The sequence below is a fragment of the Tamandua tetradactyla genome, chromosome 26 (genome assembly GCF_023851605.1).
Source record: "Tamandua tetradactyla isolate mTamTet1 chromosome 26, mTamTet1.pri, whole genome shotgun sequence".
In the NCBI taxonomy this organism is placed as follows: domain Eukaryota; kingdom Metazoa; phylum Chordata; class Mammalia; order Pilosa; family Myrmecophagidae; genus Tamandua; species Tamandua tetradactyla.
In genome coordinates, this window is record NC_135352.1 from 43,683,304 (window position 1) to 43,705,740 (window position 22,437).

The 22,437-nt window shown below is 38.2% G+C and overlaps 1 protein-coding gene and 1 pseudogene across 15 annotated transcripts in view; both read left to right on the top strand.

The window, feature by feature from the left end:
* NEK1 (NIMA related kinase 1) overlaps positions 1-4,684 on the top strand; it is a 295,240-nt gene extending 290,556 nt beyond the window's left edge. For 12 of the 15 annotated variants that reach the window (XM_077144462.1, XM_077144465.1, XM_077144468.1 and 9 more), the window contains one exon: positions 1,462-4,684. In XM_077144462.1, the coding sequence (XP_077000577.1) occupies positions 1,462-1,475 (14 nt within the window). In that variant the 3' untranslated portion in view covers positions 1,476-4,684. The remainder of the gene's footprint in view (positions 1-1,461) is intronic. The other 3 variants (XM_077144473.1, XM_077144475.1, XM_077144476.1) reach the window with 1 other exon arrangement.
* Positions 4,685-5,245: 561 nt separating this feature from the next.
* LOC143669995 (methylmalonate-semialdehyde/malonate-semialdehyde dehydrogenase [acylating], mitochondrial pseudogene) lies at positions 5,246-8,719 on the top strand (annotated as a pseudogene).
* The last annotated feature ends 13,718 nt before the right edge of the window (positions 8,720-22,437 follow it).

Sequence of the window (22,437 nt, forward strand, 5' to 3'; positions counted from 1 at the left end):
AAGAGAGGGCAATAAGATAAGAAAGGCAACTTTTTTTTTCCTGTAATTTTTTTTTCCCTTAATAAATAATCCAAAGCAGCATAGCCAAAAGTTAATTTTTATTAATTCTAGGCACATGCTTTCGTTGTATTAGTCTCTGTGCTTTCTTGAATATTTGGAACATTTTGAAATTGTAAAAAACATGTAAATTATAGTACAGTGTGATGTGTAGCAGTGGAAGCATTTATAATATATAATAAAAATTGCATTAAATAATGATCTGGATATAATGAAAAAAGTAAAATGTCAGGGTAGGTCTTCCTCGGAGACAGGACATCTGAGCTGGATTTTGAAAGGTAAATGAGAATTTCCTCCAAATCAACATAGTACTTAGAGAGAAATGTCAAATGTTGTATGAGGCAACCTCCCAGACGGGTCCCTGGACCAGATAAGTCCTGAAATGCAGAGGGGCCAGCTTCTCCAGAACATCAACTAGTTCTGTCCCCCATCCCATATTATTGACAGCCAATCCCAACATGAAAAAGTTAGAATGGGAGAGAGATCAAAGGTGATGGTGAAGTTATACAGAGAAGGTCGGGTTTAACAAATGAGTATAATTGCTGAACCATTATATTGATGTTTCTTTTAGTCTCTAGTATCTTAGAGTAGCTAGAAATAAAAACCTAAAATTGTGAAATTGTAACCCATACCAAACTCTGAAATCTTTTCTACGGCCAATTGTTGTGATGCACTTTGAAATTTATTGCTTTTTTGTATGTTATTTTTCACACAAAAAAAGAAAAAAAGTGAGTTGTGATGATACACAGCTATATGATGATATTGTGAACCATTGATTGTACACTTATGATGATTACATGGTATGTAAATATGTAATATACATCAATAAAAGATAAATAATTTATATTCTTTCTAGCCTCCAGTGTTCTGGAGCAGCTAGAAGGAAAAATCTGAGATGACAGAATGGTAGCCCATAACAAAATCTGGAATCTATTCTGTAACTACTTGTTGAAGAATGATTTGAAAATTATTGCTTTTTTTTTCTTTGCTTTGTATAAATATTATATAATTTTAAAAGTTTAAAAAATAATTTTTAAAAAATTTGTAGGAGGGGGCTATGAGCAATTCATGTAACTAAAGAAACTTATGGAGGACAGTTGGGAAAGATGGGGTTGTGAAAGTAGATTAGTCTGTAAATACTTAGAAGCCTGTATCATAAAGTAAAGCAGTCTGGAAGGATTTATATAAAATCAGCAACAGTGATTGTCTTTGAGTTACTTCTCACTTTATACTTCTTTGTAATCTCTGCATCTTTTACAACAAGCATATAAAATAATAAAAACTACGTTAAAAACTGTATTAAAGCTCCTTTGCTTTAATGTAAAAATGAGTGAGTTCATTTTTATTAAATAAATGTGGTTTCATTTGAAACTAATTGAGTTAATTTTTTTCTCTTTTCTACAGATAATGATGAATAATCCAGACTCAGAACATTCTTTAATCCTCAACTGTATGGAAGCATTTAAATTCAGCTTATCAGAATAACAAGTTTTAGTGGGAAATTATTTATACTCTAAGGAATATCGGATTTAAGATGGGCATGCTCATTGCATGAAAAAGATGAAGAAACGTGCCATTTTTCTATTAGGATTCTAGTATTTTATTCTATTTCATTTGTTGAGTTCTATAATTATCTCCTATAGAATATATACTTTATTATATCATTTAACCAAAGCCTAAGAGACACTGAACCAGAAATCAACTTAATGTTTTTAAGGGAGATATATTATGCAGTAAGGTAAATTTGACTTTTAGCAAATGTCGTTTGGTTGAAAGAATTAACCTATGTCCGGAAAGACCTGCCCGAGCCTCACTAGTTAAGCTTGATCATTTGGTTTTTCTGGCCAGCAGTTCCAATTCAAATAACCTTGTCAAGGGCTCTATTTAAATCTTTGCAATTTTGAAGACAGAATTTTAAGCCTTAAAGTTTATACTCTCAGTCCATTTTTTCCAACCAATGTGGCTCCTGAAATAACTCAGTTGCAGCAGTCTGTGGAAAGACTCAGAAATCATTGAAAGATTTGATTATGAAAGAATAAATACATTATATTTCCTGAAATTTAAAAAGCTGGTTAATTATTTCTATTTCTCTCTAAGGACCAGAACCAGGAATATTATATCTAAAAATTAAGTCTGTGAATTTTCACATTGACCTAGAAGGCAGCATAAAATGGCCCGTTTGGTTTTAACTTCCTTTCATGTGTGTACTTCAAGGGCAATTTGAGGAAAATAGAAGAAAGAAATCATTTTTATTTTGACACTATGACAGTTTTGGTGACATGTGTCCCAAAAGTGAAGAAATGTTTGCCCCTTCTACTTATTTTCGTTATGAGAGGATTCAGGTCATTGAGATGATAGTCACAAAACTTCAATTGCAATTGGCCAAGTATTACATGATTTCATTAGAGATAACTAAAGTTCAGATGCTTTCAGTAATAAAAGCAGAACTTTTGAACATCTGAGTATAAAACAGCCTGCTTGGCACAATATAGAATTTGAAAAATAAAACCTTATCTTGCAGCACTATCAGTATGATATTGAGGTTATGTCTATTATTTCTAACAACTGAAACTAAATGCTTGATTTTTATACATTTATTTTATGATATTACTATTTAGTTTTTATTATCTCCCTAAATTATTACTGATCATCTTTTATTTATCACGCTATTCTGTATAAAATGTTTTTACACAGAGCTGAGAATATTTGGTGTTTTTGTTGTTGTTTTTGCCTATTCTGTAGTATATTGATGAAAGACCCTCTTTCTGTCCTCCTAATACAATTTTGTTCTGTACCTGTTGATTTCTGATCTTTTTTACAAATGAAAAATTATTTGATTCCTTACTTTCACTCTCTACAATACTGAAAGCTGCTAATGATTTCTCCAGTTATATGTTAATTCTTAAATAAAGAGGACTGCTGATTGCCATTTAAAAATTACAACTATTAGGAAAGCAAATGAGAATATAGTAGTAGAAAAAAATGTTTTAGAGATACATCAAAAGACTGTGTCTTTTATCCAGGAATGAGAATCACAAATGGAATTTGTGTCATTTCCAGTCAGTCATAGTGAGTGGTTCTGGAGCATTATTATGGAAATGTTGTTTATGCCAGTGGGAAATAGATCTGGTACTGCTCAGTAAGGACTGTTACAGGTGTTGGAGAAGCATTGATAGAAATTTAGGAGTATTTATAGATTCATAAAATATTAGAGCCAGAAAGGACTGGTGGGATAATTTAGCCTATCCTATGTAACAGTAAGGACTGAGTAGCCACATAAATTGTCGCTTACGTAAAGGGCCAGGGCTAGACCAGTTCTGAGTATTTAAACTGTGCTATTAGTTGCACAGTCTTTTATATTTTTTCTCTTCTAGGGAGTGAGAAAGAGTAGTTTCCATAGGAAAAAGTACATTTAGCATGAGTGTGTTAAGAATTCTACAGAGACACCCTATTTCTGCAAGTTATTCTAATTAGGTTCCCCACTGAAAATTATTTTAAAATACTGGATAGGGTGAACAGGTAGTTTAGTAGTAGAATGTTTACCTTCCATGCCGAAGACCCGGGTTCAATTCCTGGACCATGTGCACTCACACACACATCCACGCAAAAAAAAGTCATAAAATACTGGATAAAGTTATGTTTCTCCACAAATTAATATACTCTACCCTTTATCACAATATTGATGATGACTCATTCAAGATTGTGTGTATTTTAATATACACTCTAAAAACATTGAAGAGGTGAAAATATCTACTGCAAGACCAAAGCTTTGGAGAAAGCCTCCACCCAGAAATTTAACTGAAATGTTGAAGGGGAAAAAAGTCACTTTTGGCCTGAGAATATTTTGAGCTTATGAGCTAAAGGGGGAGAAAGGCAAGGACAAGGGCCCATCCCAGTTGGAAAATCCTGTAGGAAACCCTACATTAAGGTGGGGCCCCAAAAGGTTACATCCTTATATTAAGGGAGAACCAGAACTAATCCCTACCCCAACCTCAGGGACTGTAGGAGAAGAAAGAAAAGATCCAAGAAATTCCCTGAGAAATTGTGGCCACACAATTAACCTTACAAAGTGGTTTTGTGCCTTGAACAGCCATAGCCCAGGTTGGCTAGGAAACTTCAGGCATGAATGTAATCTGGGATGGCCCTCAATTGCTAGTGCCCCAGTGAACCTGGCAGGAGTCCCTGCAGGGGAAAAAAGGAGGGAAGATTTATTGTGTGTCTTGAAAATTACCCAAATGTATTTTTGAGAATAATAATGAGTATAGAGTCAAAGATGAGACAGTACCCAAGAAATAAAATAGGAAGAGGACACATACAGGCTTTAAACATTGAAATTCTCAGATATGTAAAACAACTATGTTTACTGAGTTTGAAAAATAACTAACAAGCTGGAAAATATTGGTAGGGGCAATAAAACTAAAAAGTGCTATATTTTTTTTAAAGTTGATTTTGATGACAAAAAAAATTATTCCTTCTAGCCTCCTATATTTTGGAGCATTAGAAGGAAAATTCTGAGAGGATAGTATGATAGCCCATGATAAAATCTGGGATCTGTCCTGTAACTACTTGTTGAAGAGTGCTTTGAAAACTGTTGCTTTTTTCATTCTTGGCTTTGTATATATATTATACAATAAAAAAACGTTTTTACAAAGTGTTGTATTTGATACACATGAAAATTATAAAAATCAAAAATTTAAAACTGAGTGGACATGCTTAGCTGCAAATTATTCACAGCAGAAGAAAGAATTTTAAAACTGGAAGAAGTTACCTATAATGTAGCACATAGAAAAAATGATGAAAATGCGAAAGAGAAGGTAAGATACATAGAATGAATTAGTAGGGCTAATATGTATTTGACTGGAGTCTCAGCAGGAAAAGAATGGGATAACATTGTTTAAAGAGATAAAGGCTGAGAATTGTTCAGAACTATCAGAAGACAGCCTAGTGAATCTCAAATACGGTAAAGTGAGAGGAATACATACCTAATGTCTTCCATCATAATGCCTTCAGAGGAATACCAGAAAGACGGACAGCTGGATTCTCAACAGTAGTAATGAAAGTCAGAAGACGGGGGGGCGGGGGGGGGGGGCCGGGGGACTCATCCCAAAATTATGTACCTAACAGAAATATTTCAAAAATGAAGGAAAGCAGTAGAGGAGCGAGGAGGCAGAGAAAGGGGCCCAGAGCCATGGCAGCAGTGGCAGCTCCAGTGACTTTATGGGCCCCCATCCCACAAATTTCGTCCAAGATAAATTCCACTTGATATCCAGCATTCTCCTTCTCTTCCTCTTCAGTGTCAACTGTAAAACTCTTCATTGATGGAATATCTGTTGCATCCAAAAGTGACAAATGAATTGACACCCACAACCCAGCAACCAATGAGGTAATTGTTCGGGTTCATCAGGCCACCAAGGCTGAAATAGATGAAGTTGTCACTTCCTGCAAATGTGCTTTTCCCACTTGGGCAGACACTTCAGTATTAAGCCATCATCAAGTCCTGCTCCACTATCAACAACCTTCACAAAAACTTGAAAAAAATTGCCAAGTTTATCAAATTAGAATAAGGAAAGACCCTAGCTGATGCTGAAAGAGATGTATTTCAAGGCCTTCAGGAGGTTGAGCATACTTGTGGTGTGACATCCCTCATTCTGGGAGAGATGATGCCATCCGTCACCAAAGACATTGGCTTTTGTTCCTACTATCTGCCCCTGGGTATGTGTTCAGGCATTGCACCATTCAATTTTCCTATCATGATCCCTCTTTGGATATTTCCCAAGGTTGTGGTATGTGGAAATCCTTCCTAATGAAACCATCAGAGCAAGTTCCTGGAGCAACTATGCTTCTTGCTGAGATGCTCCAGGACTCTGGTGCTCCAGATGGAACAGTGAACATCACCCATGGACAACATGAAGCTGTAAATTTTAATTGCCACCATCTGGACATCAAAGCAATCAATCATCTTTGTAGGATCCAACCAGGTAGGAGAGTACATCTTTGAGAGAGGATCAAGACATGGCAAGAGAGTTTAAACCAGCATGGGAGCCAAGAACCATGGAGTGGTCATGCCAGTTGCCAATAAGAAAAATACCCTGAACCAGCTGGTTGAAGCAACATTTGGAGTAGCTGGTCAGTGCTGCATAGCCCTTTCAATAGCAGTTCTTGTGGGAGATGCCAAGAAATGGCTACCAGAGCTGATGGAATGGCCAAAAACCTAAGAGTCAATGCAGGAGACCAGCCTGGAGCTGATCTTGACCCTCTGATAAGCCCCTGGCTAAATTGCAAGTCTGTAATCTTATAGTGGAACAAAGGAGGGACCTTCCATCCTCCTTGATGGGCAAAAAATTAGTCTAAGGCTCTGAAAATGACAAGCATCATCCCAAATGTCAAGCCAAAATATCTTGGATTTTGGTCCAGAAGGGATTTTGGACCAAAAGAAGGGATTTTTGGTCCAGTTCTTGTGGTTCTTGAGACAGAAACATTGGACAAAGTCATTGGGATTGTAAATGACAACCCATATGGAAATAGAACTGCCATCTTCACCACCAATGGGTCCATGGCTCAGAAATATTCCCACTTGGTGGGTATCAGGTAGACAGTGTAAATGTCCACATTCCAGTGCCTTTGCCAGTGTTCTCATTCACTGGCTTTTGTTCCTTCTGGGGAGACACCAATTTCTATGGCAATCAGGGCATCCAATTTTACACTCAAAGACCATCACTGCTCAGTCGAAAGAAGATGCTACTCTTTCTTCACCAGCTGTTACCATATCTACAGTGGGCCACTAGAAACAAATTTATTCCATACTCAGTCCATCATGAGTAATCTCCTTTTATTGCTGACCAACTTCACTTGCCAGATTTGCTCAGATGATTAACAGTTCTCTGGGATTAGAATACCTTCGTAACTGAGGTCTTTTTCAGGACCATGTGCCCCTTCAAAGTTACTGTAGGGAGACTCCTAGTATAGCTTTGAACCCAGGTTTTGACTTGTTCTTCATACTTCTGTTTTTGAGGTAACTGTTGTGTGAAGTGGCTATCTGGAATGAGAGCTTAGATCTGTTTTTTTTTTTTTTTTTGTAAGAATTCTCCCCTTTTCTGAAGACTGGAAAGAGGGGAAGGTTAGTACATATAAAGAAGATCTTCCAAGAATTGGAAGAATTCTTGGATGGGAAAATACAATACAAATAATTCACCCTTTGGTTGGTCCTCAAACTTGGCTCTACATAAATGCTGAGGAGGGCGAGCCCTCTGCCAGGTTTTCCTGAGTCTTTAATTTATCCCACACTGCACAAAAAATAATCTGCTTCTACTTATCCCAAAATTGGTGACAATTGCATCTTTTCTGCTAGCTACCACTTTGTTGTCCTAAAGATTCATGACCATTATTTGCCTTTATCTTGGTCAATGTTCCAACTTTTAAAATAGCCACATCTCAAAGATTCCTCAGTGTGTGTTGGGTAAATCAACTTTTGTATGTGCCAACTGTTAAGTTTTAGGATTTGCTTGAGCAATCCTTAATTAATGCTTCAGCCATTAATTAAGATCTTGAAGATGCACATTTTAGCCTCAAAATCAAGGGATGTTCCAGTCATAGAAGTGGGCAGGACTCCTGCCTTAAGCAAGTCTAATCTGATATTACTTGCCTTATTAGAATTTTATATATTCTTTCCTTTTGTATTTCTTGTTAGTGATACTTTTTAATGAAAACAATCTTTGAGTAATTGATAGGGACCTAAGAAATTTCAATGCTTTTTGTGACATAATAAAAAAAAAAATGTCTTGACAGATTCTACTGCTGCCATTAACTCGAGTGTCTGAATGTTTTCTGTTTTTTGGATACATTTAAACTCTAGGTCAGAACAGAACAGAAATTGATGTGCTAGACAGAGTAGGTTCTGTCTTTCTGATTTGGTTCACATCCAGTGAGCTAGGAGAAGGCTGGTGGCTCCGATAGGATAATCTCTGTTCCTCAACCAGATGGCATAGGTTATTTATATTTCTGCTTCTACTGCATAGGGATTATTCATTGAATAAATAATGGTGAAAAACTTTGAAAATATTTGTACGTGATCTGGACTTCAGGCTTAATACCACTACCTGCTAGCTGAATAGACTGTCAGAATCTTCAATCACTTAAAGTGGCTGGAACTTTAATAATACACTTAAAACCCTAATGGGCCACTTAGTTTTTGGATTTGCCTTCCTTTTGGTGAGGTAATAGAAATTTATGTTTTGAAAATAGAATACCCTTATTTTATTTCTGTCACAGCTGGCGACTAGTAGTGATATTTAATTCAATCCAGGGCTTGCCACAGTGACTCGGCAGGCAGAGTTCTCGCCTGCCATGCCAGAGACCCGGGTTCAATTCCTGGTGCCTGCCCTTGCAAAAAAAACTAAAAACAATTCAATCCAGTGGTTATAGGCTGGATTGAATAAAAGGTGGTATTGTCTAACTTTGAAATGAAATTAAATATAATCACAGAGACTCCTAAGTTTTCCTTACATCTAAGAGAAATCACTTTTTTAAAAAATACAAACTAATCAGAATAGTGTTGCTCTAAATACAGTCAACTTGTTTACTCATTTGGCCAACTACTTGCTGCTCTGAAGAGTTTTCTTAGGAAATAAATCTGTACAGTTATGGTCATGCAGGTAGCAATAAAAGTTCACTTATTTTATTTTTGCTCTAATATGGATTCATTTGAAATTTCTCAAATTCTACATTGTATTGATTGATTGTGAATAACAAATTATGAATTAAAAACTCCTGAAGAGAGAAAAAGAAGGAAAGGATTGTGGACGAAGACAGAGTAGGAAGTTCCAGTATATAGTCCTTCCACCAGAACAACTATAAGCAGGCAGGAACTGTATGAGAGAACTGTTTTGAAACTCTGGAGGGCAGTAGAACAATGTACAGCATACAGGGAGTAGTGAGAGAAAGAGGCTGGTAAATGACAGTGAAGACTGGGAAGTTGTTCTCTCCATCTGGTGGCTACCAGTGCCCCATTCTCCCAACAGGCCCCTGTGGTGTCCAGGTCCTGGTTAGCTTGCTGGTAACAGAAAGGGGTGTAAAACCCCTTTCCTCATACTGAAGGTAGGCACAACTGATCACTGATCACAGCTTAAATTAGCAACTTCGAATTGCTGGGGGCCATTGTTCCAACCCATCCCAGACGAAGGTAGCAGTGGAGGAGAGGAAGGAGACTAAAGTAGCCTCAGGGCTACTTGAGGAAGACAAGCCCAGAAGAGAGAGGGAGGACACTGCACCTGCTTTCCCTTTTGAAGACCTTCCTGTAAGGAGGGCTGAAGCTAAAGAAAATTTGTCTTATCGCCAGCAGTTACAGAATCAAGAAAAAGACACCTCAGGGAATAAAATCTCAGAGTTAACGTTATAAAATGATAAAATGTCTAGTGCATAACAAAAGAGTACAAGACAAAGAAACAGGAAATGATGGCCTATCCAAAGGAAGAAGTTAAATATCCAGAAAATACCAATGAAGAAGATCACTATTTGGACATACTGAACAAAAACTTTAAAAAAAAAAATCTTTAAAATGCTCCAGGAGATAAAAGAAACTACAGAGAAAGAACTAAATGATATCAGGAAAACTGAATGGACTGTATAAGAATCTTACTAAGGAAATAAAGATATTTAAAAGGAACCAAACAATGGAGTTATACAGAGAAGGTCGGATTTAACAAATGAATATGATTCCTGAATCATTGTATAGGTATTTATTTTAGTCTCCAGTATCTTAGAGCAGCTAGAAGTAAGAACCTAAAATTGTGGAATTGCAACCCATACCAAATTCTGAAATCTGTTCTACAACTAATTGTTGTGCTGTGCTTTGAAATTTATTGCTTTTTGTGTGTATATGTCACTTTTCACAAAAAGGGGAAAGTCGATCGTGATGATAAAAAATGTATTTATTCCTTCTAGTTCCTATGTTTTGGAGCAGCTAGAAGGAAAATCTGAGAGGATGGTATGATAACCCATGACAAACTCTGGGACCTGTCCTGTAACTACTTGTTGTAGAGTTCTTTGAAAACCATTGCTTTTTTTTCTTTCTTTTCTTTGTACATATTATATTATACAATTTTAAAAGTTAAAAAAAAAAAAAGAACCAAGCAGAACTACTTGAGTTGAAGACCACAATAACTGAAATGAAAAATTCCCAGGAGGATTTCAACAGCAGATTGGAGCTGGTAAAAGAAATAATCCACAAACATGAAGAAAAGACCATTGAGATGAATCAGACTGAGGAGCAGAAAGAAAAATAAGTTATAAAAGTGAAAATAGCCTAAGACAGCTATGGGACACCACCAGTTGTACCAATGTAGCACACTATGGAGTCCCAGAAAAAAGAGAGAAAGGGACAGAAGGAATAATCAAAAAATAATGACAGAGAACTTCACAAACTTAGGAAAAGGTGACTAAGCACATACAAGAAACCTAGAAAAAGCAGGATAAACATGAAGAAAAATACACACTGTTTTGAGTGTTATATTTTTAATATTGTCATGTATTTAATCACACTATTGAATATAAAGGACAAGGAGAGAGTTCCAAAAGCCGTGAGAGAAGAGATGTGTTATGTACAAAGGAGTCCCATTTGAATTGAGTACCAATTTCTCATCAGAAACCATGGAGGCACAAAGGCAGGCAGTGGGTTGAAATACTTAAATTCTGAAAGAAGAATACTGCCAAACAAGAATTTTATATCCAGCAAGACTTTCTTTCAAATATGAGGGAGATTAAGACGTTCCCAGATGAACAAAAGCTGAGGGACTTCATTGCCACTAGACCTGTCCTACAAACAACTCTAAAGGGATTTCTTCAGACTGAAAGGAAAGGACACTCTATAGACAGTGGTTCACAATAACATAAAAAAAATAAAGACCTCCAGTAAAGATAACCATTTGGGCAATTATAAATGCTAGTATTGTACCATATTGTTTGTTATGTAACTCTTCTTCTTACTTCCTACAGGTGCTAAAATGCAAATGCATAAGAAGTGATAAATCGATGTTATAAATATGTAAGTGTTAACAAGTACAAAAAAAGATGAGTTGACTGAAGTATATGCTAATGAGGTCAAGTTGGCAGCAAACCAAATATGTTATATATTTAGGATGTTAAATGTTAACCCCATGGTAGCCATAAGGAAAATATATGAAAAATATATCCAGATATATCACTCAAATGTGATGCAACACGCAAAAAATCAAATAAATATAAAAGTGGGCATTAACAGAAGAACTGAGGGGCAAGAAAAAGGTACGACTTATGAATGCTAAAGCAAAATGGCAGAAGAAAAAGTCCTGCATTATCAGTAGTGATTATAAATGTAAATGGTCCTCTTCCTACGTGGGACATGACTCCCAGGTGTGTAAACCTCCCTGGCAACGTGGGACATGACTCCCAGGGATGAACCTGGACCCAGCGTTGTGGGATTGAGAATGCTTTCTTGACCAAAAGGGGAAAAAAAAAATGTAACTAAAGTTTCAGAGATTTCAAATACAGACAAGAGGTCATTCAGATTATTCTTATGCATTATATACATATCCCTTTTTAGTTTTAGTGTATTAGAATAGCCAGAAGGAAATACCTGAAACTGTTAACTATAATCCAGTAACCATGATTCTTGAAAATGATTATACAACTACATAGCTTTTACACATGTGATTGTAAAAACCTTGTGGCTGACACTCCCTTTATCCAGTGTCTGGACAGATGAGAAAAAAATAAGGACAAAAAATAAATAATAGGGGGGCTGAGGGATATGGGATATTGTGAGTATTTTTTTTTCTTTTTTTTGGAGTAATGAAAATGTTCAAAAATTGATTGTGGTGGTGAGTACACAACTAAATGATGATACCGTGAAGCATTGATTGTATACTTTGGATGACTGCATGGTATCGATGAAATTGCATGATAATGTAAATGGGATCAAATTCTCCTGTCAAAAAGCAGAGAATGGCAGAACGATTAAGAAAGCATGACCCAACAGTGGTGTCTCACCTTAAATTCAAAAAATAGAATTAGGTTGAAAGTAAAAGAATGGAAAAAGATATATGCCATGAAGATAGTAACCAACAGAGAGCTGGGGTGCTTATATAAATATATTTTTATATATGATATATATTTGTGTATATATTAGATAAAATAGATAAATTAGATATTAGATAAAATAGACCTCAAGTCAAAACAATTACAAGGGACAAAGATGGTTATTATAATACTGATAAAGGGGTCAATTTAACAAGAAGATGCAACAAATTATAAATGTATATCCTCTTAACAACAGAGCCCCAAAATATATTAAAAGTGCTGGCAGATTTGAAGTGAGAACTTGATGAGTCTGCATTAATAGTAGGAAAGTTTAATTCATCACTTTCAATAATGGACAAAGTATCTAGTCAGTCTCAATAAGGAGATATAAGACTTGAATATTCCAAAACGACTACACCTTACACATATAGAACATTTCACCCAATAATTACGGCATACGTGTTTCTCAAGTGCACATAGATTGTTCTCAGGATAGACATACATTAGATTGCAAAACCAGTCTTAATAAATTTTAAAATACTGGAATCATACGAAGTATATTCTCCAGCCACAATGGAATAAAGCAAATAGTCAACGACAGAAGGAGAAATGGAAAATCCACAAATATTTTAGAATGAAACAACATACTCTTAAACAACCAGGGGGTTAATAAGGAAATCAGGGGAAGATTAGGAAATATCTTGAGATGAATGAAAATGGAAATACAACATACCAAAACTTACGGAATGCAGCAGAGGTTGTCCTGAGAAACTTTATGGCTGTAAGTGCTTACATTAAAAAAAAAAGTTTCAAATCAGAGGCCTACCCTAAAAGTGGAATAACTAGAAAAATGAGCAAACTACATCCAAAGCAAGTAGAAGGAAGGAACAAAGTTTAGAGTGGAGATAACTGAAATAGAAAACAAGCATTCGGTAGAGAAAACCAACAAAGTCAAAAGTTGGTTCTTTGAAAAGAATAAAATCAACAAACCTTAAGCTAGACTGACAAAAAAGAGGATACAAATAAAAAAATAGATATGAAAAGAGACATTACTACTGACATCAGTGAAATAAAAAGGACTATAAGAGGATACTATGTTTTTTTTTATTGTCCAAATGTCTTTATTTGAAACAAATAGTTTCACAAAGTAAGAGCTTACTTTCCCCACTCCAAATTAAAACAGTACAACAGGGGTAAACATTCGTTAGTCAGGACAAACAAACAAACAAAGATACTATGAACAATTGTATGCCTATAAATTAGATACCACATGAATTGGACAGATTCTTAGAAACTGACATACTACCCACATTGACTCAAGAAGAAGTAGAAGACCTCAACAAACCAGTGCCTGGTAAAGAGATTAAATCAGTAATCATAAACCTTCCAAGATAAAAGATATAGAACTATTAAACTTTACCACTGGGGAAACCCTTGATACTGTGTCAAATATTAGGGACACCCAAATCAATAGGCCAAGACCTTCATCTTGAGGCTTGCTCTTGTGAAGCTTATGTATGTAGCAGAGAAGCTTAGCCTACCTATAGGTAAGCCTAAGAGTTACTTCTGGAGGACCTCTTCTGTTACTCAGATGTGGCCTCACTCTCTCTAAGCCCAACTCTGCAAGTAAAATCATTGCCCTCTCCACTGTGTGGAACATGACATCCAGGGATGAAAGCCTCCTTGGCGTTGTGGGAGATGACTCCCAGGGATGAGCCTGGCACTGGCACTGTGGGATCAACAATGCCATCCTGACCAAAAGGGGGAAAAGAAGTGTAACAAGCTTTCAGTGGCTGAAAGAGTTCAAATACTCTAGAGGCTACTCTGGAGGTCACTCTTAGGCAGGCTTCAGTTAAACATTGCTACCTATCATAACTTGCCAAACCCCAACCAAAACCATTCCTGCCAATCCTAAATAATACCTAGGCCATTATATAAAAGTCTTCAAATGTTCCATGCACTAGGGTAACTTTCCAGAAACCTACAACATCCAGATGGGTTCTTGGACCAGATAAGTCCTAAAATGCAGAGGCCAGCCTCTCCAGAACATCAACCAGTTCCATCCCTCTATCCCAAATTATCGACAGCCCCTTCCAACATGAAGAAGTTAGAATGGGTGTAGCCCAAATACCCCTAAAGACTAGGAGAAAGATCAAAGGTGATCGTAGAGTTATACAGAGAAGATCAGGTTTAATAAATGAGTATGATTGCTGAATCATTACATTCCTATTTCTTTTAGTTTCCAGTACTTTAGAGTAGCTAGAAATAAAAACCTAAAATTGTGGAGTTGTAAAAAAATAAATAAATTAGAAATTTTTCCACCATACAAACATAAATCATGAAAAATCTAAAGTGTGTATTTCAACATCATACAGAATAGAATTCTAGACAAAGACTATTACCAGATATACAGAGGGACATTTCATATTTTTCAAAGGAAAACATAATTTTGAAATCTAATTCAAGGTAGTTTGCAATTTCACTAAATTATATTACATTGTTTTGCTGGCACCAAATCTTTGTGAAGATGGGTTTTTAGTGGTTTCTGTACTTAAAAGTATGTGTAAAAATCATGTATAACAGGGAAAGAATACCATTTATAATCACTCTGAAGAGAATGTAAAACTTAACTAGACACTTAGACAAATATAAACAGTTCTATATGATGAACATTGCAAAATGCTGATATAAGAAATAAAACATTTGAATAAATGGAGAGCCATATTGAGTTCATGAAGTTGAAAACTCAATAAAGTAATGATGCATTTTCTCCCCAAATTGATCTATAGCTTTAAAGCTCAACAATAAGAAATCAAATAACCAATTAAAAAATGGGCAAAAGGATCTGAACATACACTTCACCAAATAATATAACATGACAAATAAGCATGTGAAAAGATGCTCAATGTCATATGTCATTAGAGAGTTGAAATTAAAACAATAAGATACCGCCATGTTCCTATTAGAAATACTAAACAGTGACAGCATCAAATGCTGGTGAGAATATGGAGCAACAGGAATTCTCATTCATTGCTGGTGGGAATTCAAGAGTACTGACCCTTCAGAAGACAGTTTGGCAATTTCTAACTAAGATAAACTTAGGTTTACCATATGGTCCAGTAGTTGTGCTCCTAGGTGTTTACACAAATGTCTTGAAAACTTACATCCACACAACAATCTGCACATGAAGATTTATAGCAGCTTTATTCATCATGCCCCAAACTAGAAGCACCAAGATATCTTTCAATAAGTGAGTGGATGCCACAGAAAGATATAGAGGAAACTTAAGTGCTTATTGCCAAGTGGAAGAAGCCAGTCTGAAAAAGTTGCATACTGATTCGAACTGTATGACGTTCTGGAAAAGCAAAACTATAGAGAGAGTAAAAAGATCAATGGTTGCCAGGGGTTTTGCTGGAGAGGGGACGGGATGAACAGGTGGATCAAACAGAGCATTTTAGGGCCTTATCAAAGATCAATTGTTCATAGATGAGAGGGTCTATTTCTGAACACTCAATTTGATTCCATTGGTCAATATATCTATCTTTATGCCAGTACCATGCTGTTTTGACCACTGTAGCTTTGTGGTATGCTTTATAGTCAGGTAGTGTGAGACCACTCCATTTTTTTTCTCAAGATATTTTTAGCTATTCAGTGCATGCTGCTCTTCAAAATAAATTTGGTTATTGGCTTTTCTATTTGTGCAAAGTAAGTTTTTCGTAATGCATTGAATTTATAAATCAATTTGGGTAGAATTGACATCTCAACTATTTTTAGTCTTCCAATCCATGAACACGGTATGCCCTAATATTTATTGAGGTCTTCCATGATTTCCTTTAGCAATTTCTAATAGTTTTCTTTGTATAGGTCTTTTGTATCCTTAGTTAAATTTATTTCTAAATATTTTATTCTTTTGTCTACTATTGTAGATGGAACTTTTTTCTTAATTTCCTCATCAGATTGCTCAACATTAGTGTATGGAAACACTACTGACTTTTGGGTGTTAATCTTTTACCCTGTTACTTTGCTGTACTTATTTATTAGCTCTAGTAGCTTTGCTGTAGATTTTTTGGGATTTTTAACATATAGTATCATGTCATCAGCAAACAGTTTTTACTTCTTCCTTTCCAGTTTGGATTGCTTTTATCTCTCTCTTTTTTTTTTAATCTATTTGCTCTGGCTAGAACTTCCAGCACAATGTCGAATAACAATGGTGACAGCTGGCATCCTTGTCTTGTTTCTGATCTTAGAGGGAAAGATTTCAGTCTTTCACCATTGAGGATGATGTCAGCTGTTCTTTCATATAGTCCCTTTATCATGTTGAGAAAGTTCCCTTCTATTCCTATCTTTTGAAGTATTTTCATCAAGAAAGGATGTTGAATTTTATCAGTGCCTTTTTTTTTTTTGCATCAGTCGAGATGATCATGTGGTGTTTCCGCTTTGACTTATTGATATGATGTATTACATTAATTGATTTTCTTTTGTTGAACCAGCCTTGAATGCCTGGAATAAATTCCACTTGGCTATGGTGTAGAATTCTTTTAATGTGCTGCTGAATTCAATTTGCAAGTATTTTGCTGAGGATTTTTGCATCCATATTCATTAAAGAGTTTTAAATTTTCTTGTATTATCATTGTCTGACTTTGGTATTAGAGTGATGTTGGCTTCATAGAACGAGTTAAGTAGTTTTCCCTTCATTTTCTTTGAAGTGTTTGAGCAGAATTGGTACTAATTCTTTCTTTAATTCCTGGTAGAATTCACATATGGAGCCATCTGGTCCTGAACTTTTCTCTTTTGGGAGCTTCTTGATGACTGATTCAGTCTCTTTACTTGTGATTGGTTTGTTGAGGTTGTCTATTTCTTCTTGAGTCAATGTTGGTTGTTCGTGACTGTCATGGTTAGGGACAGGTGTCAACTTGGCCAAGTTGTGGTACCTGTTTATCTGATTCAGCAAGCGCTGGCCTGTCTGTTGCAATGAGGACATTTCATAGGATTAGGTCATGATCACGTCAGCTACATCCACAGCTGATTCCATTTGTAATCAGCCAAAGGGGAGTGTCTTCTGCAATTAGTGATGCTAAATGTAATCTTGGGAAGCCTTTTAAGGAGGACGCAGAGGAGACAGTTTCCATTCCTGCTTTGGCTGGTGAGCCTCTCCTGTGGAGTTCATCCAGGCCATCCATCGGAGTCATCGGCTTCACAGCTTGTCCTGTGGATTTTGGACTCTGCGTTCCTATGGTCACGTGAGACACTTTCATAAATATAAATTTGCAAGTGTTCCCTGTTGATTCTGTTTCTCTAGAGAACCCTAACTAATACATCTTGGTACCAGGAGTGGTTCTTAAGGAACAGAATCTTAAAAATGGGTTTTTATGAATGGTTTTCTACTCTGACTGGACTCAGAGACACTAAGGACTCTGATTCCCATAATCAGAATGACACTCCCAATCCATGGAGTGAGTTGGCAAAGGAGATAGTCAAAATATCATCATTCGATTCTCCTAATGCTTCGCTTGTACGAAGCCAGACTCTGGGGGATAATGTTTTTGACACCTTTACAGAGTTTTATAGAAATAAGAGTTATAGAGATGTTGGTTGGTTGTTGTTAGATACACTGTCTACATTAAAGGGTGAAAGGGATGGGCTTAAGGCTTCAAACGAGAAGCTTAAAAAGCGCCGTCTGAAAGATGTAGACGTTTCTATGGGTATCCTGAAGGAAAATCTTATTTCCTGTAGCCGTAGACTTGAGATCTCTGAAAATCAGACTCAGAATCTTATTGTTAGAGTAACAACTTTACAACGTAAACTGAAATCTCAGTCTTGCATGGTGTCTGCCGTTAAAGTGAGGGCATTGATTGGAAAGGAGTGGGACCCTGAAAAATAGGACGGTGACATATGGATTGATAATGATGTTGGGGGTGAGGTTGAAACCCTAGACCATGCTGAGCCTTCTCTAGATAACCCTGTAATAGTCTGCCCTGAGGACGTAGCCACCCCACCTCCAGCCTGCCTTGAGGAATTGGCCACCCAACCTCCTCCTGAAGGGATTAGCCCTAGAGTTATTAATCCTGTTTCACCAGATGAATCTGCAAATGAAGGCCCTGAAGCAAGTGGCTTGGAAGATATTTCTAATTCTTTTCATGACCCACCCCCACCACCCCTCATTTCTTCTAGACCTATAACTAGACTAAAGTCCCAACAGGCCCCTAAAGGTGAGGTACAAAGTATCACACATGAGGAGGTACGTTATACTCCGAAAGAACTGTGTGAGTTTTCCAATTCATATAGACAGAAATGAGGGGAATATGTGTGGCAATGGATTTTAAGAGTGTGGGAGGAATATAAGGCTGGATCAGGCTGAATTTATTGATATGGGCCAACTAAGCAGAGATTCTGCAGTCAATGTTATAGCTCGAGCGGTTAGAAAAGGTGTTAACAGCTTGTTTGGGTGATTGGTTGAAACATGGATCAAAAGGTGGCCAACATTACCTGAGGTTGAAATGCCAGAACTGCCCTGGTATAATGTAGATGAGGGGATCCAGAGGCTTAGAGAGATTGGAATGTTAGAGTGGATTTATCATGCAAAGCCTGCTCTTACACCCCAGGAATGTCCAGAGGATGCACCTTTTACCAGAACAGTGAGATATAAGTTTGTGAGACTAGGACCATCATCCCTCAAGAGCTCTGTGGTTGCACTTCTCTGTAGGTCAGATATTACTGTAGGAACTGCTGTCACTGAGCTGGAATCCTTAAACACAATGGGGATGACAGGATCCCGAGTTGGCAGAAGCCAGGTGGCAGCACTTAATCACCAAAGACAGGGTAGACGCAGCTATTATAATAGACAACAAACTCAAAGGAGGCATCAAAATTATATGACACGCAGAGATTTGTGGCATTGGCTAGTAAATCATGGGGTGCCTAGAAATACAATAGAAGGGTAGTCTACTAAATTCTTGTTGGAGCTGTATAAACAAAAGAGTTCTAGGTCAAGGGAACAGAAGTCTAACCTGAATTACAAAAACACAGAGTCACAGCCCCTTAATCAATTTCCAGACTTGAAACAGTTTACAATCCCAGAGCCCCTTGAATGAAGGGGAGGCCAGGTCCCTATGGGGGAGAAACCTGTTACACTGCCACAAATTTATACTGTTAATCTTCCTCTAAGTCTTCCCCAAGGAGACCGACGGTCTTTTACCAGGGTAACTGTGCATTAGGGGAAAGGAAATGATCAGATATTTCGGGGATTATTAGACACTGGTTCAGAAGTGACATTAATTCCAGGGGACCCAAAACGTCACTCTGGACCACCAGTCAGAGTGAGGGCTTATGGAGGCCAGGTGATCAATGGAGTTTTAGCTCAGGTCCGTCTCACAGTGGGTCCATTGGGCCCCCAGACCCATCCTGTAGTTATTTTCCCAGTTCCAGAATGTATAATTGGCATAGACATACTGAGCAACTGGCAGAATCCCCACATTGGTTCTCTAACTCGTGCAGTGAGGGCTATTATGGTGGGAAAGGCCAAGTGGAAGCCACTAGAACTGCCCCTACCAAGCAAAATAGTAAATCAGAAGCAATACCGTATTCCTGGAGGGATTGCAGAGATTACTGCCACTCTTAAGGACTTGAAAGATGCAGGGGTGGTGATTCCCACCACATCCCTGTTCAACTCTCCTATTAAGCCTGTGCAGAAAACAGATGGGTCTTGGAGAATGACAGTGGATTATCGTAAACTCAACCAGGTGGTAACTCCAATTGCAGCTGCTGTTTCAGATATAGTATCATTGCTTGAGCAAATCAATACACCCCCTGGTACCTGGTATGCAGCTATTGATCTGGCAAATGCTTTTTTCTCAATAGCTATTAGTAAGGACCACCAGAAACAGTTTGCTTTCAGCTGGCAAGGTCAGCAATATACTTTCACTGTCCTACCTCAGGGGTATATCAACTCTCCAGCCCTATGTCATAATCTTGTTCGCAGAGACCTTGATCGTTTCTGCCTCCCACAAGACATCACACTGGTCCATTATATTGATGATATCATGTTGATTGGACCTAGTGAGCAAGAAGTAGCAACTACTCTAGATTTACTGATAAGGCATTTGCGTGTCAGAGGATGGGAGATAAATCCAACAAAAATACAGGGGCCTTCCACCTCAGTAAAATTTCTAGGTGTCCAGTGGTGTGGGGCATGTCGAGATATCCCTTCTAAGGTGAAGGATAAATTGCTGCATCTGCCCCTCCACCCACAACCAAAAAAGAGGCACAACGCCTAGTTGGTCTTTTTGGATTTTGGCGACAACATATTCCTCATTTGGGTGTGCTACTCTGGCCCATTTATTGAGTGACCAGAAAAGCTGCTAATTTTGAGTAGGGACCTGAACAAGAGGAGGCTCTGCGACAGGTCCAGGCTGCTGTGCAAGCTGCTCTGCCACTTGGGCCGTATGATCCAGCAGATCCAATGGTGCTGGAAGTGTCAGTGGCAAATAGAGATGCTGTCTGGAGCCTTTGGCAGGCCCCTATAGGAGAATCACAATGCAGACCCTTAGGATTTTGGAGCAAAGCCTTATCATCTGCTGCAGATAACTACTCTCCTTTTGAGAAACAGCTTTTGGCCTGCTACTGGGCCTTAGTAGAGACTGAACGCTTAACCATGGGCCACCAAGTTACCATGAGACCTGAGTTGCCTATCATGAGTTGGGTGTTGTCTGACCCACCAAGCCATAAAGTTGGGCGTGCACAGCAGCACTCTGTTGTAAAATGGAAATGGTATATACGAGATAGAGCCAGAGCAGGTCCTGAAGGCACAAGTAAGTTACATGAAGAAGTGGCACAAATGCCCATGGTTTCCACTCCTGCTGCCACATTACCTTCTCTTTCCCAGACCAGAGTTATGGCCTCTTGAGGAGTTCCTTACAGTGAATTGACTGAGGAAGAGAAAACTCGGGCCTGGTTTACAGATGGTTCATCACGATATGCAGGTACCACCCGAAAGTGGACAGCTGCAGTATTACAACCCCTTTCTGGGGTGTCCTTGAAGGACAGTGGTGAGGGGAAATCCTCCCAGTGGGCAGAACTTCAAGCAGTGCACCTGGTTGTTCATTTTGCTTGGAAGGAAAACTGGCCAGAGGTGCATTTGTATACTGACTCATGGGCTGTTGCTAATGGTTTGGCTGGATGGTCAGGGACTTGGAAAGACCATAATTGGAAAATTGGTGTCAAAGAGGTCTGGGGAAGAAGTATGTGGATAGACCTTTCTGAGCGGGCTAAAAACATGAAGATATTTGTGTCCCATGTGAATCCACACCAGAGGGTGACTTCAGCAGAGGAAGATTTTAATAATCAAGTGGATAAGATGATCCGTTCTGTGGATACCAGTCAGCCTCTTTCCCCAGCAACTCCTGTTATTGCCCAATGGGCTCATGAACAAAGTGGTCATGGTGGTAGGGATGGAGGTTATGCATGGGCTCAGCAACATGGACTTCCACTCACCAAGGCTGACGTGGTTACAGCCACTGCTGAGTGCCCAATCTGCCAGCAGCAGAGATCCACACTCACCCCCCGATATGGCACCATTCCCCGAGGTGACCAGCCAGCTACATGATGGCAGGTTGATCACATTGGACCACTCCCTTCATGGAAGGGGCAGCGATTTGTTCTAACTGGAATAGACACATACTCTGGACATGGGTTTGCTTTCCCTGCATGCAATGCTTCTGCCAAAACTACCATCCATGGGCTTACAGAATGTCTTATCCATCATCATGGTATTCCACATAGCATTGCTTCTGATCAAGGAACACACTTCACAGCAAATGAAGTGCAGGAATGGGCACATGCTCATGGAATTCTCCGGTCATGCCATGTTCCCCATCATCCAGAAGCAGCTGGATTGATAGAACGGTGGAATGGCCTTTTGAAAACTCAATTACGGTGCCAACTAGGTGGCAAAAACTTGAAAGGCTGGGGTAATGTTCTCCAGGAAGCTGTGTATGCTCTGAATCAGCATCTGCTATATGGTGCTGTTTCTCCCATAGCCAGGATCCATGGGTCCAGGAACCAAGGGGTGGAAATGGGTGTGGTGCCACTCACTATTACCCCTAGTGATCCACTAGGAAAATTTTTGCTTCCTGTCCCTGCTACCCTGAGTTATGCTGTTCTACAGGTTTTAGTTCCAAAATGGGGTGTGCTTCCTCCAGGAGAAACAACAGTGATACCACTGAACTGGAAGTTAAGATTGCCACCTGGTCACTTTGGGCTACTTATGCCTCTGGATCAACGCACCAAGAAGGGGATTACATTATTGTCTGGGGTAATTGACCCTGACTATCA